Below are 18,292 nucleotides of genomic sequence, written 5' to 3' on the forward strand. Positions count from 1 at the left end.
AAAACATAGGATGAGATATATTCATTTGATTTTGAAACCTGCCTTCTTCCTGCCTTTTCTTTTTTTTTTCTCTTCTTGATGTACTTCAAAAGCCAGGCCAGCACGCTTCAGGGAAAAATGGGGGAAAGCAATGGGAATTTTCTGATGATGCTCCATGGGAAATGGAACATGGATGGGACTGAGCATTTATTATACACCAGTCATTTAGTAGGTATTCATTCATACATGTTATTATTTAAGTTTTAGAAGAAGGGTATTTTTACCTCCCACTTTATAGATGAAGACACGTATCTCAGGAAGGGGGACCTTGTCCAAGGTCATAAAGGTAGGTCAAGATAAACGGCAAACCAGGATTTAGATGATTTCCCTCTAAGCTCAAAGGACATCCTCTCTACACTATGGTACTCGAGGGAACACAGCATTTTCCCAAATTACTTGAGCTAGGCCTGACTGAAGAGTCAGCTGTATAATAAACAAGGAAAAGAAATCATGGGCCAGAGAAAATCAGACAGAAGGGAGGTCCATTTTCACAGAAAGTGCCTATTCTAGAAAATCTGGCAACAGATTCAATTATACAAACCTATATGTTTTAGAGAGATATAACCCAGGGTGCTAAATATATTTTTGTGGAATAATTTGTAGCCTATAATTCAGAGTACAGTTTTCTGCCCATTTTGGTTTTACCTTTGCCTCTATTCTGACTTGGAGCCTTTTCATAGATATAACAGAAAAACAAACAAAACCCAGTTTGAGCTAGAATGTCCCTCAGAGATGTCCCCTACTCCCATTTTACAGATAAGGGAATGGAGGTCCAAGAAGGAAGACAATCAAAAAACTAGTTAGTGGCGACTGCTACTCTTTTGGAGTATAAACTTTTTTTTAAGATTTTATTTACTTATTTGTCAAAGGGAGAGAGAGAGCACAAGCAGGGGGAGATGCAGGCAGAGGGAGAAGCAGGCTCGATGCAGAGCTCGATTCCAGGACCCTGAGCCGAAGGTAGACACTTAACTGACTGAGCCACCCAGGCGCCCCTACATCAAACTTCTGATCTTCCTACCAAAATGCAGGCATCATTTCCTAGGCAAGACTGCCTCCAAATTCTGTGGCCCTATTTAGGAACATACATGTTTCTGTTTTGCTTTGGGCACGATGATACCAAATCTATGTATTTTTTTTCTTTTATGTGACAAAGACAGTTAGAAGCTAAGCACTTATTCAGAAGGGATCAAACTTGCATTCAATTTAATCAGCATGAATCCAACAGCATACTAGTGCATGCTGGTAACAAAAAGGCAGTAAGGCACATTCCCGGCCTGGAGGAAGGGTGGATTCACACTGAATTCCTCAACAGGAGTTATGAGTTCTGGCAGGGGTGCACTAGGGAAGGAGGACTGCTCCCTCATCACCTCTTTAAATGTTTTTATTTTTATATTTAAATTAGGCCTTCCCTCTAAAACATGACCCTACTGCTTAACTTGGTCTATATACCCTTCAGTTCAATGAGAGCTAACGAGGGCTTGGCAAAGACTGGGGGTATGATCAACCTGTGGTCCAACAATTCAGATCAATAGCTTCATTCTGAAGAAATGGGAAGAGCTCTCAGGGAAGTTTAATAGGTCTCAAATAATATAAGTAACTCTGTGTCCTAATAAATAAAAGTAACTTTGTATCCTGAGCTCTCCTAGTCAACTGGCCCTGCCCAAAATCACTTAAAGAGCAGACTACATCAACCCAACAGTCAAACATGTTTATGGTACACATGGCACTAACAAATGGTCTACAAAGAAGATAAAAAGGTAAATGTTTTCTCCCCTCCAAAAAAATTAATAATAAAAATGATCATAGTAATAATTTTAAATGTTACTTAAAATAAAAAAAGAGGGCTCTTGTCTATTATTAAGTTGAGGTAGTTCTAGAGACTTCTCCCTGCCACTCACAAATGCCAAAGCCGGCAGTATTTACCTCGGATTCCCACACTTCCCCAAATGTAAGGGGCAAATTCAGAATTTTTCAAATCCAAGAAATAATGTATTTCTTTTTGACTTAGAATACTCTCTTGCATCCTTAATCGACACCCTTCCCCCCAAAGTCTACAACACGTGTCCACTTGAGGACAGAGTTCTGTAGCCCATGGAGTAAGAGCGGCAGTGCGGCTGTGCCTGCAGATGACCTGACTTCATGGAGGGATGCCCTGGCTCACACTAGAAGGAGTAAGGCAGTCTTAAATACAGTCAAGAAAAGAAAATCTCTTAAGTCAAAGTCCCCAAAGGAAAACTTTGCTCAAGAAATCACTGTACCTTTTTTGATTCATGAGAAGTTCTCTGTGAAGATCCTGATGGTTGCGGGACGTTTTGACAGGATTGACTAGTTTCTGAGGCCTAATTAGTTCAGGATTGTCATCTTCTATGTAGTCTGGCTCAGCCATGATGTTTCTTGGGATGAGATACGTGTCCTTAAGGTCAGTATCCTCAGATGGGCTGTCTGAAATGGAAAGGTGAGATCATCTATAGGCTTTTCCGCTGAGACGTCTCACACCGTATGGCGCGTTACAACATGGGATCCTCCTGGGACCACTTCACTACTTCGCTGAAAAGTATCTGAAGTTTTGTGAAAGCAACGGGGAGAGTCCAAGAGGGAGAAGAATGGCCTTGCTGTCCTGGGTGGCCCGTGAGTAAAGCAAAGGGGTCCCATAACCTGATTCTGGTCACTACTCCTCACACCTTGAGTTTCAGGTCACACAGGATGCTTCTCACCAACATGTCTAAAGACCAACTAAGCCCATAACAAGCACCTCGGGCACCAGATTGAGGTCCTTCACTGCTTCTTTCAGCCTCCCCAAATGAATACGCACTGGCAATGTGCAGACCCTTGACCTCCATCAATGTCAAGAGGTTTCTGGAGCACAGAGCACTGTTCCTTATGCTGCCGCTGGCCGGGTCTCCCTCCCCTTACGTGAGCACCCTGTTCACATCTCCTCAGCTCCCTCTTCAAATGCCCCCTCCTCAAGAGAGGTCTGACCTCTCACCACCGTGCTTACACCCGCAATCCCATCCCCAGCCCTTCCTTGCTTTGTCTAGACTGCAGATGTTGCTTATTTGCTACCGGCTCTCTAAAGCAAATGCTCGTGAGGGCAAGACTTTTGTCTTACCCCCTCTCCAGCTGCCCTAGAAGAGTGCCAGGAAGGAAGGAAGTTCCAGGGAGGGAAGAAAGAGGGAGGAGGGTGGGGGGATCCTTCTAACAAGAGCCTATCTGCACGGGATTTTAGCAGGGAGGAACAGGCAGTCACTGGAGTACAGCAGAAGGAAAACGTGATGTAATGCCTGAGCAGAGTCACATAGCCTTTTTGGGCCCAGACTCCGGATCAGTAAAGTGAAACAAACAGATGACAACCCCTAGGGTCCCTTCCCCCATGTTCAATTCTAGTTGTTGATCCTATGATTCAAATCTATGTGTCCTCCCCAATAAGAGACATGCCTGGACAGCAGGGCATACACTCCTGTAACTATCGGGGGGCAGTGTGCGGCACACAGTGGGCACTCCATGAATATATGTGATATTTAATGAGACAGAAGAACACAGTCAGTGAGGGCAAGAGCTGGGAAGAAGCAGGCTGACTAAGCATCATGCTGGCAACTGCCCGCAGGTCCATCTGGCCGGCACCCAATTGCCGTACACCCCACCCCTCAGCTCTTCTCTTGCTGATGACCTCCATCCTGTTCCCCTGCCTCCAAAACAAATCTGGCCAATATTTCAAGATAATTAACATGCCATTTTATGCTTCCCTGTCCCTGTATATTGACTTTGTTTCCCAAACCAAAAATGAGATGCAGAGCCTGACTACGGCAGAGTATTTGACATTGGGCTTTCTCCTCAAAGTCCAGAGAACACACTTACTAATCCTCTGGCCAGTTTTATGCCCCTAAATGGAACAGTGATCACAGAACAGGGCAAGGTTGGGAGGGAGATCCATGTGTGAGTGGGCTCACACCCAGCACTGCCACCTTCCCCCACTTCCCCAAGGACATCAAGATAATAATCACCGCCCAGCAGTAGCATACATGTACTTCTGTCACGAAATGCATCCTGACATAGAGTAACCCTAGGTTTCTGTCTGTTCTCCCCAAGAGCTAGACCCACTTCTTTTACAGTTTCAAATCCCCAAGTCCAGCAAAGTGCCTGGCACATGGTAGAAGCTGAATAAAAGTTGTACTCAATCGAATCTGGTCTAAACTGAAAAAGTGGTGAGATCCTCCAGGGATAAGCTCCTCAATGGAAGACAAGTTCCATCTTTATTTCTGCCCATGACATCAACGCACCGAGCAAATATCTAAGTAAATGTGTGCGTATTTACACATGGGGGCTGGACGAAGGGAGGAGAGAACAAACTGTGTGTTTCCATGGACATGGGGGTGTGGGGTGGACAGTGGAAAGAATAAAGATGTGTTTTCAACTAAAATTTTTAAAACAGAAACAAAAAATGGGTCCTGTAGCAGTCAGCTACAAGCAGTAGTTTTGCTTTCAAAGCCATTAAAGATGTTTTCCTGAACCCTGAACGATCCCAAAACACTGGTGTACTCTTCCGCGTCCAATGGGAAATGATATTCCAAATGGCAGCCAACAATTACCCAGAGCCAATACGTGACCACATCTGATCCTAGCAACAACCCAATGAGCAGAAGAACTAGAATTTTCGCTTTGCAGAGAATAAAATGGAGAGACAAACATTAAATAACTTCTCCATACTAATAATCACCAGTAAGGTAAAGCTCAAACTAAAATGAATGTCCTCTGGTCTCAAAACCCATGTTCTGTCTACCAAATCTGCTATTTTTATAGCAAAATCTTTTGAAGATTAATGTGAAAATAAAGAGGTTAAAAACCCAAAGAATGAATAAATCAGCTAAAACAGAAAAACTATAGATGTGTTATTCGTTTATGTATTTTAGGTTTAACGGCATAATTGAGGCTCAAAATTACTGAACTTTGAGACATGTATAACAAATTATTCCTTGAACACAATTTGCATTGATCTTTTAAATAAGAATGCCTGCAACCATCACTGAACAGAGAATTACAAACCTTGCATATGGCGAATCAGTGAACCCATCAGAGCCAGCCTGCCCTTCATGCGCTGCCCCACACAAAAATGTGCTCCTTGGTTGAAATGTGAAAGGCACCACACACACTTCTGTGCAGTCCCAGTTGTCTTTAAAAGCCAACAGCAGTTTCATTCTCGTTAATCAGTAGACAAGAAGGCCTATAGGATTCCATAAAAGGATCTGTTTCTCTGCTCTAAGCCTCGGATAATCTCCATGACACCAAATCAAAACAGATTACAGCCTCCTAAGGTCAGTATTACATGGGGGAGGGTGAGCCCTGTGGACATGCGGAAGAGCGCTCCAGACGGATGGAGGAGCTCGTGCAAAGGCCACAAGGCAGGAGCGTGCCTGAGCGGCATGAGGAGTAACTAACATGTGGCTGGAGGCGAGTGTTGGTGAGGACAACGACGTAGCAGCTGAGGGAGGGGCTGGGGGTGGAAGGGCCAGATATTGTGGGCGCATGAGGGCCACTGTAAGGACTTGGCCTTTACTCTGGAGATAGCACAAAAGCCCCTCGCGGTTGAAGCGGAGAAGTGACAAGATCAGACTCCTATTGTTAAAGGACCATTCTAGTTACTCGGTTTAGAACAGCAGTGGCAGGCAGGGAAAGACCTGGGCAGGGAGCTCTGGCTGTGATGCGGGTGACAGATGGTTTAGACCAGGATGGTTGCAGCGCAGGTGGGAGGACAGACGCGTCAGGCTAGATTGACTGGAAAGCCTCTGGGGTTTCCTGAAGGACTGGATCTGAGGTGTGAAAGGCACAGGAGAATCAAGGGTGACTCCAAGGTTCCTGGCCTGAGCAACGAGAAGGCCAGCACTGTCGGGCAGGGAGGCTGTGAGGAGAGCTGGCTGGACAGGAGATGAGACCAGGAATTCCGCTTGGGACATGAAGAGGAGGTACTTGCCGGACAGACATCTAAGTGGTGACAGCAAGAAGGCGAGGGCGGTCAGGGCTCAAACCCTGGGTGACTCTTTCCTTCGTCTCGCTGATTTGACCTCCACGGTCTCTCCCATCAGCCACTCCCGTCCTCTACCCCTCCGATCCCACCATTCTCACAAGCAGAGGCAACACAGGCTGCTCAGCCCAGTCTTTCCTGAATGTCAGCACCGGGTACAGGCACCATCTTGGGCCTTGGTGCCAAGACTTGGGTAGAGCTTTCAGTATGCAGAATGAAAAAGCTTCAGTTCTAAATCTAGAAAACAAGTTCTAGCTTGGAATTTTTTCCTGATTTCTCTTTAGATGTAGTATCTGGGAAGTTCATCTGCTCCCCGAGGACCAGTGCAGTAAGGTGGCAGTGTGTCTCCTGCTGGATTGAGGCAGACACCCGAGCAGGTGGGTGGGGGCTGGACGAGTTCTGCCGCAGAGGAAGGTGCAAACCCTTCCCTTCAGTTCTGTCTCACTGGTTTGCACTTCTTCACAACTGGGGCTGGGAGAGGGAACACGGAAGGCCCTAAGCCTGAATCAAGTGTAGCTCTGATGCTCGCCTGTGGACCAGACTAAAGGAGTCCTTGTAGCCCCTTATGAAGTAGACCATGCCAGAGCCTGGGAAAACGTCACTTAGGAAGAAGGGGGTGGACTGGCAGGGAGCAACCTCTGTGAATCTCCAGTCCTCGTGGCAGTGGCTGCTGAAAGATCTGGAATCTGGATTCTGGCCACCTCTCAGCAACTTTCCACCCTGGAGCCATGACCAACACATGGAATCTAAATGACCTTCTTATTCAACTTTCTTCCCTCTCCCAACCATCTTCCTCATTGCTACCAAGGCTGGAAAATGCCATCCTGATCCTAAGGGAACTCTTCCATTTCACAGATCCTGTCCTCCTCCAATTAAACTGAAATGAACCCCCCAATTTTTCACATTTCCCTGCCTTCCTTGCCAGCATGCCTTTGCCAGCACCATTCCCTCCAGCAGAGATGCTGATCCTCTTCCTACCCTATCTCTGAATTGCCACAAAGCCAGATCTCACTCATCCTTTCAGATCCAGATAAATGTCAAATCTTCCATACCACCTTTCCTAATTCCCCAGTTGTGATTAAACTCTGACTTCTCAACAACAAAAGAATTTTCTCTGTTCCCTTTTCCTAGTACTCACCAATCCCCACCTTGTATTCCAGCAATATGTATAGAAATCATCATCTCTTCACTGCAAAGACCGTATCTGGTCTATATTCACATTCCTCAGACTCCCTGGACTGGGTCAATAAATAGTACTCAGATTAAGTAACAGAGTCCTGGGTTAACTACCAGTAGAGGGAGCCCCTGAGCTGTCTGAAGTCCTAGTAACAAGGTGTGTGTACCAGCTGAAAGTGGAGTAGGAGGTCAGGGTTTCCTCCCTAAGCATCAGGTAATCCAGAAGCCTGACAGACAGAGAAGATGAGACAGAACTGCTGGAAGGAAAAGTACTTTGTACATGGGTATTATTATTGAAACATTCTTCCAGAAATAAACATGAAGACATTTTTGTCATATTCATTACCCTGATTAAATAAACTGATGTGTAATTTTTTTTTTTAAGTTTCAAGTCGATAAAGGAGAAATAAAACTGGCTTGACATCCTGTATAAAGCTCAACTTCCCTGACCCTCCGTTCTCCCCTCTGTTAAATTGAGTGTTGTAAGAACTGGTTGAAATGTAGATTTCAGTACTCCGTACAATCTCTGGCATGTCTATGGGAACTCAATAAATCGAAGCTATTATTAGATGAACTATGTGACCAACACCATTATAGAGTTTATTTAGAGGTCTGAGAAACCTGACATATGAAACTTCACCTCTCTAAGCCTTGATTTCTTCAAAAACATAGGAGTACAACTAAATGACCCACAGCCCTTCTCACTGATGACATGCAATGATTCTAAGACCCATTCATGCTACCAATATTAAGAACCTTTTGAAAAGTGTAAAAACGTCTAGCACAGCTGCAAGGTGCTACGTGGCGTTCTGAATGGCTTAGTCAGAGTGTAGGGCACAGCAAGAAATAGGCCTGACAGCAAGGACCTTTCAGGATGCTCTGAGATGAAGGGGACGCGCTGCAATACTCTAAGAAGTTGAGTAATGGGGAGCCTGGGTGGCTCAGTCATTAAGTGTCTGCCTTTGGCTCAGGTCATGATCCCGGGGCCCTGGGATCGAGCCCCGCATCGGGCTCCCTGCTCCACAGAAAGCCAGCTTCTCCCTCTCCCACTCCCCCAGCTTGTGTTCCCTCTCTCGCTGTCTCTCTCTGTCAAATAAATAAAATCTAAAAAAAAAATTCTTAAAAAAAAAAAAGGAGTTGAATAATAACAGAATTGCATCTTAGATATTTGAGGCAAGCCTAAAAACGTGGTCTTGGGCCAGGAGGAGACAGTGACACCATGTGGTACCCAAAGGCATTAGACAAGAGCCTGGAGGACCACAAGCCCAAACAGCATGCACTGAAAACCACCACCTGATGAGATTCTGCCTTTAAGGTCTGCAAATCAATAGAAGTCATTATGAAACTCTATTATCCCAGAGGACAAGAAATCCCAACACTATAGATGGATTTTGAGTCCTTGCCTTTCATTGTTTTCCCTATGGAAGGTTGATTCTGGGCCCACTCCATGCCTATTCCAGGTATCCTATGTTGATTGCTTTCCAGAGGTAAATAACCATTCCCACAGAAAAATCTCACAACAAGACTAATAAAACAAATATTCCTTGCATCATATTGCAGTTTCCTCATCATACTATTTTGGGCACTAGTAGTTCATCTGCACGTTTCTACATCAGAAAGATAAAATTTAAAACCTAATCCTATGAGATTTAAAAATCAAATTTAGAGATTATGCTAAGTTTTATGTTTACCTAAATATTTAAAATCAAATTCTACCTAGAAGCACTAATAATCAAAGCTTTTTTTTAAGTATTTTTTTTATTATGTTACGTTAATCACCATACATTACGTCATTAGTTTTTTTGTTTTTTTTTTAAAGATTTTGTTTATTTAAGATAGAGCGAGAGTGAGAGAGAGAGAGAGAGAGAGCACGAGTTGGGAGGAGGAGTAGAAGGAGAAGCAGGCTCCCCCCTGAGCAGGGAGCCTGATGTGGGGCTCGATCCCAGGACCCTGAGATCATGACCTGAGCCGAAGGCAGACGCTTAACCGACTGAGCCACCCAGGCGCCCCACGTCATTAGTTTTTGATGTAGTGTTCCATGATTCACTGTTTGCGTATAACACCCAGTGCTCCATGCAGAACGTGCCCTCTTTAATACCCATCACCAGGCTAACCCATCCCCCCACCCCCTCCCCTCTAGAACCCTCAGTTTGTTTTTCAGAGTCCATAGTCTCTCATGGTTCATCTCCCCCTCTGATTTCCCCCCCTTCATTCTTCTCCTCCTGCTATTTTCTTCTTCTTCTTTTTTTTTAACATATAATGTATTATTTGTTTCAGAGGTACAGGTCTGTGATTCAACAGTCTTACACAATTCACAGCGCTCACCATAGCACATACCCTCCCCAATGTCTATCACCCAGCCGCACCATCCCTCCCACCCCCTACCACTCCAGCAACCCTCAGTTCGTTTCCTGAGATTAAGAGTTCCTCATATCAGTGAGGTCATATGATACATGTCTTTCTCTGATTAACTTAATATAATCAAAGCCTTTTAAACAATACTGGACACATGGCAACGTATGCACGTGTCTTATAGGTTACAGGTGTACTATAACCAATCAAAGCGAAACAATGAAACTTGTGAATTGCTACAAACACTTCTGGCAAGTTAAAAGTAATTCCATAGCATTCTTTAGGAGCTCTCTCCAAGAGATTCCAGCAGCCCTCTGACAATATTCTCAAAGAGCAAAATCACTTGAGATTGTAGACAGGCCAACTCCAGGCCTGGGTCAGCTGAAGATGGGAAGCCCGCCCTCAGCACCCACCATTCCCAGATGGGCAGTGGGCTGTGAGGAGAAAGTTGAGAGAGTGGAGAGTGAGTTAAGGCCAGAATTGTTTCCCAACAGCCAAGGGTTTCACTGACAAACTCCTGATTCGCCTGGCCCTGAGGTGAACCTACAAATTCATCAGGGACAGTGAGGCCATCTGGTACCCGAAGGCGTTAGACGAGAGCCCAGGGACGACCTCTGTAGCCACAAAGCTAACGAAGGCTTAGAAATGGCGGCCAACCAGAACCATGTGCACAGGCACAGAGACACTACTTTTTCAGCTCTGCCCGCCCCACTACTGCCGCCACAGCAAACTCAATAAACTGGCTGCAAATACGCTGCTGTACAAATGCCAGACGGTGACGCCCTTGGGAAAATACCAAACTCATTTTCTCATCGGTTTTTTCATTCCCTAAAAATGTATTCTTATAAAAAAGGCCCATATTTTATATTTAGAACATGGGAAAGGAGGCAAGAAACATCAGGAAGACAGAACACAGGCCGTTATCAGAGCTAAGCAGGTCTGGCTGAGGCGTGACCAACCAGAAGGTGGCGACAGCTCCACAAATAACTAGGTGTCCGTTTTTCCTAACAACAACCGGCAGAAGAGCAGGGACGCCTCACCCTGGCCCTCAGCACAGTTAGCAGAAGTATACACTGAAAGCACAGAGATATGCCACAAAGACATCTGTTTCAGAGTCCCTATGTATCTGCCCTGGAAGGTGTACCTAAGCTTCTCCCCATCATTTAATACTCGATGAGGCCCTAGGAGGTGGGGGGTTACTATTCCCTATGACCTACAAAGGAGGCTCAGACAGCTTCAAGAACATGGAGTCTAGATCGCATGGACTGAGTCGAAATTCCAGATTTCTCATTTACTCTAAGTCTGTCTTTGAGCAAGTTACCTCACTAGTTTAAAAAAAAAAAAAAAAGAACGGCAGATTATCTCCTAGGGTTGTTAGGAAGAATAAATGTGAAATGTATACCAAAGGCAGTAACTAGAAATCATAAACCTTCAGTAGATGTCATCTGTTATTAGCACTGTCACTGGCAATAAAAAACAATTAGTAACAATAACACTGTTATTGCTGCACTGGGTCACACAGCTACTAAAGAACGGAACTAGGATTTGAACTTGGGTCTGATTCCAAAGGGAGGCTCTTTGAGCATTCCATTCTTCTGGACTGAGATAATGGGGGGAAGAATTCCGTTTCACTTTAACAGGATGATTTTCTCTATCTCTTGAAAAGATTTTAGAAGCTTCCTAACATCATAGCTTTATAAACACCAAACCGAAAACATCTTGCAGAAGATCACATTAAAGTGAGGATAGAAGGCGGGAAAGACACATTTTCTTGAAAACATACAAAGATTTTTATAAGCATGTTCACAGCAGTGCTATTCTTAAACAGCTCCACGCTGGAAGTGACCCAAATGTCCGTTATCAGTAGGATGGATAAATACATTGCGGTACACTGACACAGTGAAATACTACACAGCAATGGGAATGAACAGACAGCAACTGCAAGGCTGAATCTCACAAATACAGTATTGAGCAAAGAAAGCCAGACACAAAAGAGTCCATACTGGATGATTCCACATATATAATGTTCAAAAACAGGCAAAACCAATCTTTGTGTTAGATGTCAGGATAAAGAGCATCTCAGGAGTGGGCTGGGAGTGGAAGGGGATAAAGGGGACTTTTGGGTGCTGATAATGTTCTGTTTCCTGATAAAGGTCCTGGTTATACAGGTTTGTTCACTCTGAAAATTCACTAATCGGTACAGCTTTTTGGCTTATGCCCTTCTCTGTATATACACTAGGTTAAATACAGTACCTATTAAATAGCTATTAAAATTACTATCTAGAGATCATTTGGTTGCTGCTATGTTATTAGAATTTTGTTATTTTATCCATTTTAAACCTTGTTCAGGCCATAAGAAGTAATACAGTATAATGGAAAAGAAGACCAGGTTTGAAGACCATTGATCCTGAATTAGAATCCTGGTTATGTCACTCAGCAGTTAGGTGATTTTGTATAAATTACTTTATCTGGGTCTTAATTTCCTCAACTGTGAATCAGAGCTCACATACCTACACTTGCTGAGTGGTTGTAAACATGAAAGAAAACTTACCGAAAACATCCACCATACACCATACCTGCCCCTGCAGCAGCCGCTCAATAAATTAGACAGTTAAATAGTTCCAATAAATTAGTTCATTAATCTACTCTCCATTAACTAACATTCTCTCGAAGTGAAAATGGATAGCCATGCACTGCAAGTTTACTAGTTTAGACAAAGTTTAATGGATAAACCCAATCATGGTCTCTGCTCTGCTCATCTTTCCAATTTGGACTTAGGTGACAGAGAGGGACTTGGGAGGGGGGAGATGGTGGAGGGGGGCGATGAAAATCCCTGATAGACAAAGCGAAAGCAAGAGCGGAGCTTGCAGCCTGAGCCTGCCAAGGCGTTGAAAATCCAGGTAATTTCCCAATCTCTATGCTTCAGTCTTCTTATCTACAAAACTGGGTGGCCACTTCTCCTCGATTTCTCAGTAATCTGTTGCAAATAACTATTCTGAGCACAGAGCAATTATATAAAAATAAGGGATTTACAAAAACAAAACATCTTCTAGTTTGGCCCGAAATAAAGTATTAAAGAGGGCACGTTCTGCATGGAGCACTGGGTGTTATGCACAAACAATGAATCATGGAACACTACATCTAAAACTAAAAAAAAAAAATAATTAAAATAAATAAATAAATAAATAAATAAATAAAAAAGAGTTACTCTTCAAACATCAAGACAACCTTATTGACGTTCAATTTGCTTAACCTCCCGTGGCCCTTCAGATAAGACCTGAATTCTGCACATTCCCTCCCTGTACCTCCAGGGCAGATTCTAGAATTCTGGTGGCCTGCAGTACTACCCTACTTCTGTGAGTAGTGAATGATGGATGGGGGGAGGGGAATGCTCCTCTGCCCTGGCCAAGGGCAGCACGCACCTGAAAGGAGAGGGACAACCAAGTGACTGGCGTCACCGCCAAGGGTAGTGACCCGCAGCACAGCCGCATGACGACAGCCCATACCACAGGGCATGTCAGAGCCTGCTCTGCTTTTGGGCTCTGCATGTCCCAGCTACTTAGTCCTACCTGAAGCACAAAAGCACAGAATGGTTTCTCAACCCAACAAGTACAAGAAAATGGCTGGGCTCGAGTTCGAATCCAGAGATATTTCAACCTGAGAAGTGGGCCTCCTTCTCGGCGGCTATCCACCAGGCTGACTGTGCCGCAGGTTCAGTCCGATGTTCTCTCTGGTAAGAGGTCCTGTGCTCTAGCTCTCAGGTCTGTCCACAAGGACGGTGATCTGTGAGGCACAAAAAGCCACCACTGGATCACTAACAGATCACAGAAAACAAATTCTGTGCAGTGATCATCTACCGCCTCCACAGTAGGTTCCCATCTGCACTGCAGTCCATGTACAGAGGGGCTCCTCAGGGCTCCTCGGGCTCCGGGCTTCTCCTCAGCCTCTCCCTGGCATTCAAAGCCGTTGTCCATCTCCTCCTCAATGTGAGAGCCAGCCCCTGGACAACACTCTCCTGGTTCTCCCTTACCTGTCTGCCCAGGCATCCTCTTCCCTCCACTCTCTGCCACTGTTCTCCAGGAACAGGTCCCTAGCCCTATTCTCTTGCCTTTGGTGACCCACATGCCCTTGGCCTTTTTGCTATGTGAGCCATTTCTGAGGTGTATGTGAAGATTGTTCCCTTCTTCCCAAGCTCCGGGTCAAAAACTCCAAAGTGCCAACTGGATACTTCACATCTGAAGCAACATGTTTAAAGTTGAGCTCAACCTCACTGATTTGTTCACTGAGTGCCCCCTATGGGCCAGATAAGAACACTAAACAGGAGAGAGCAAACCCCTTATATTCTAGTGGAAACCATCCCAGGCAAATTTAAGTTGAAATTATTGTTTTTCAATAGCAATAGAGAGGACACCACACACACCATTCTTCCGCTGTCAGAAATAATCCCATCACCTTCCCTTAACTTCCTATTTTGTCATCAGCTAGGCAGCTTTCAAACTGATGTTATCTCTGCAATGTGCTAGGCCTCAGCCTTGATGCGTAATCGAACAGTCAGCGTTTCTTTCTCATGATGAATGTCCTTGAGACCATCATCCACTGCCACTGCTATAATCCTAGTCCATGCTTTCATCCCATAGTCTCAGGACCGAGCAGCTGGCTCTTCACCGGCCTCCACCCCTCCCCGTCACTCTTCTCTCTAATCTAGCTGCACCCCAGCCAAATCTGATGATGCACTGACTATTTAATCAGATCAAGAACCGCCAGGCCAAGTATCACTGCCACACCAGGATAAAATTTTAACTTTCTGCTTGGTTCTTAAGGTTCTCTACAATCTGGCCCTCAAGTACCTTTGCAAACTTCTGGCTCCCACTCTCCAGCATAAACCATCTACTCTGACAAACCAGTCCACACAAAACCCATACACATTCCTAACTCCACCTCTGTTCCTGATTTCTTCCCAGGTGGAATTCCGTCATCAAAGCCAGTGAAAAGTCCAGGCACCTCGCAAAGATCCAATTCAAAGCGGACCTCACCACGAATCTTCCCACAGCCACTTCTCAAGAGCCATCTTCCTCTCGTCTGGACTGATACAGACAATTCTGCTCGCTCTCCCCCTTTACCCACGAATTTGACACTTATCATGAGTTAATTTTTCCTATATATCCATGTTGTCTCCCTTCAAGAACAGATGTTCATCCCTTCAGCAGGGAAGAGACCTCTGACTGACTTAAACCATCCCACAGCTCTAGCACAATACCTCAAAAATAAGCCATAAGGAGAGGAAGCCACACAGTGACTACATAATGCAAAAGGACCAGGAGAAAGCCGGGGCCACCAATTCCTTGTGCCTTTGCTGCAGACCATGGGGTCAGCAACAGATCTGGGTTCACTCCCTGCTGCGTGCCCAGCACCATGCTTGTGTCACACCACGGCCACTCAATAAAATGTACGGAATGACGGGGGCAAACACTGAAGGATTAGACTTGCTCCTTTCACAACGCTTTTCCTGACTCCTCATGAGGGATCCCTCACCTCCAGCCCAATGGGACACTGTTAATGTTCTTCTTAGGCTACTGAAGTCTACTTCTATTAAAACTATTTGGGGGCGCCTGGGTGACTCAGTCGGTTGAGTGTCCAACTCTTGGTTTCGGCTCAGGTCAGGATTTCAGGGTCATGAGATCGAGCCCCACATCGGGCTCGGTGCTCAGCAGAGAGTCTGCTTGGGATTCTCCCTCTCCCTCTCCATCTGCCCCTACCCCTGACTTGCATTCATGCACACATACACTCTCTCCTGCTCTTTCTCAAATAATTAAATCTTTAAAAAAACCCTATATTTGAAGTTTTCTTATCCATCACATTAAGCTCACAAAGGAAAAGCCTGATTCTTACTTATTTCTCATCCCCAGAAACATCTCAGTGTGCTTTCCACATATTGTTCAACTAAAACTGGCCAGGTGATATGCAGGTCAAGTGAAGTATAGAGCTCAGATTTACAAAAGGGGGCAAACAGGGGAGGGGTGGGAGAGGAGGTCAACCCTTGCTTTGAACACATTCTCCACCTTCATTTGATTTTGAAGGAGCCCAGAATGAGTTCTAGGCAAGTCTCTTCTCTTGATACAGATCAGTACAGGGAACCAAATGTCCATTTTTCTAACCCAGCAGATTATGCTCACTCCTGAACAAAATGATCCAATAAAATATTCACTAAAAGTCTGTAACATTAAATGCTGTGTGTAAGCAGTGAGTCTTTTGCCACAAAAAGATAACTCAAATTGTTGTCTGGTGAGAAATAAATATTAGTATGTTGGCTTACATTAAAATTCCCATAAAGTAATTAGTATTTCATTAATATGCAGCCCATTAATCTGCACAAACCTCTAAGCAACTGAAATGCTGTCAATTAACAGATTTCTTTAATAATTGATTACCTTAAAGTCACTAGCCTTAAAATTGCCTTAGACAGATAAATTACACTCATCAAATAACATTTGATACATGACCATTAAGTGACTCTGAGCTTCTCTCTCTCCTACATAAAGCAGCTTGATAAGATCTGAAGTTCAAGGACCCTTGCTTTTCCCAGAGAAGACTGTTCTGTGGTCTAACAGTGTCACCCAGTGGTAGCAGACACAGTTTGTGTTCAGAGCAGCTGTTGTTTTTAAAAAGAAGCACTTGTCACACGTGTTTACTAAAAGGGAAAAAAGAAAACCACTTTTCTGAATTGCACAAAGAAAACTATTATGTGTAAATTCTGGAAAACATGGGGCTGGTACAAGAAGAGAGCCACCCTATAGCCAAAGGTTACTCTGAAGCCCTTGGGGACCGTACAACAGTGTACAGATCTGAAGAGAGGCACAAGTGAAGCTCCTGCGACTCAGGGGTAGTGCAGGTTTGACTTTCAATCAGTTCAGTGTCCCAGGACTGAGCCACAGGACCAGAGTCACCCCTGCCATCGGCTTTATTGTCTACTATTCGGCGGCTTCAGTTCTCAAAAGCTTAGATCTTCCAGAACAAGGGAAGAATAACCAGCCAATTCTATTCCAGGGTTGACTATCTGATTTTAAAAACTTATGAGGTAAAGTTTAACTGAAAATAATAAATTATTTAACTTCCTTATCTGTAAAAAGAGAAGGCTGGACCAGATGACCCTTGAGATCCCTTACCAGTTCTAACATTCTGATAATACAGAAGAGTCCAGCTTATCAGTTGCTCCCAACCACAGGGGCTTAGAGCCAAGGGCTGCAGAGCTTGGCCCCATCATTAGAGCCAGATGGACCAGGAGAAGGTGTTCCTCTGATATTTCACACATACCCCCACCTTGGCCTCCACTCCAACTCAGCCCTGTTCCCAAGAACACCATGGACTTCTCCACATGAAATCTACAGTGAATAGGTTTTCTGGTAGTGATACTGAATTTCCCCAGATGCAGCCACCTTCACTCCAAGTCCCCCTAAAAGAGTCTCAACTGCTTGGCCCAGAGCTAGAGACATGCACCTAGGAAAGGAACATGGACCAGATTTTATTAAACCAAAACTTCAAATCCAGGGGAGCTCCTAGATATCATAGTGAAAAAACACACATGTACCATAGAGGGTAAATAAAAAACTATTTATTCCTCTTGGCATAAAGTCTCCTATATCAAGTATATATTGCACCATAATTGAATAAATTCGTATGAATCCGAAAAACTACTCAGAATCATGCCACAGTTCACCCTGTTACTCCCCACCTAGTTTCTCTTTATGCATCTTTGTCTTCTTTACAAATCCATAGATATTCTTCTTGCTTATTTCCACCAAATCCCAAATACCTGTGAATTTTATGAAGTTAATGACAGTTTTTTCTCCTCATTCCCTTACATTTAGAAAATCAGTATCTACTCTCATGGACCATTTGTCAGAAGATAAATTTTCGCCGCATCCTTTCTGAAGAATTTGCTAGCAGTCTGTGGCAAAGGCTTTAACATGTACACACCCTGGAACATGGTAATTTCACTTCTGGGAATTTACTACAAGATGATAATCAGAGATGCAGACAAGAATGTATTGCACAAGAACATCTGTCTACAATCTATGATAGTGAAAAAAAAATGGAAACCACTTAAATATCTAATATTGGGTTACAATGTGGCTTAAACATTATATTTTTAAACAATAAAAGGGGAAATATTCACCATGTATCAAATAGGAGAAAAACACCAGGTTCCAAAACAGTATGTCCCCTAATTCCTAGTATGTGCATCTGCGCATATTCAAAACGTCATGCAAGGCGCAGCGGCATCAGCACCAGGAACTTGCTAAAAGCAAATGCCCAGTCTGAGAGCTACTGAATCAGAACTGCTAGGGGCAGGCCCAGCAGTCTATGTTTTCATGCTCACTGTGTGCCACACAACCTCTGAGGTAAGATACTGAAATTCGCCCTATCGGAGGCACAGAGACACTGAGGCCCAGAGAAGCTGGGTAATTCACCCAGGGCTAAAAGGTTAGTAAGTGGGCAGCAGCACCCAGGTAGCTCCAGAGTCCACGCTCTTAACCACTTTGCTCTAGAGCCTCTTCCAGATGAACTCATGTTTGGAAGTATGCTCCATGCTCTCTCCCCTAAATGAACAGCATGATGCATCCCACCTATTGGTCTGTCTTCTTCATTGTGTTTTAGCACTTCTGTTACAAAGCTACCTACTGGGGTAGGGGTGTTTGGGCACTATCACTG

General features: G+C 44.3%; 1 protein-coding gene across 2 annotated transcripts in view; it reads right to left on the reverse strand.

Moving 5' to 3' along the window:
- FAM107B (family with sequence similarity 107 member B) overlaps positions 1 to 18,292 on the reverse strand; it is a 75,847-nt gene that overhangs the window by 10,466 nt on the left and 47,089 nt on the right. Inside the window, exons 1-2 of one of the 2 annotated variants that reach the window (XM_078075170.1) lie at positions 13,241 to 13,260; positions 2,298 to 2,481 (exon numbers count right to left, since the gene is read on the reverse strand). In XM_078075170.1, the coding sequence (XP_077931296.1) occupies positions 2,298 to 2,425 (128 nt within the window). In that variant the 5' untranslated portion in view covers positions 2,426 to 2,481; positions 13,241 to 13,260. Of the gene's footprint in view, positions 1 to 2,297; positions 2,482 to 13,240; positions 13,261 to 18,292 lie in introns of those variants that run through there. The other variant, XM_036114228.2, reaches the window with a different exon arrangement.

This window comes from Halichoerus grypus, chromosome 6 (assembly GCF_964656455.1).
Source record: "Halichoerus grypus chromosome 6, mHalGry1.hap1.1, whole genome shotgun sequence".
Taxonomy (NCBI): domain Eukaryota; kingdom Metazoa; phylum Chordata; class Mammalia; order Carnivora; family Phocidae; genus Halichoerus; species Halichoerus grypus.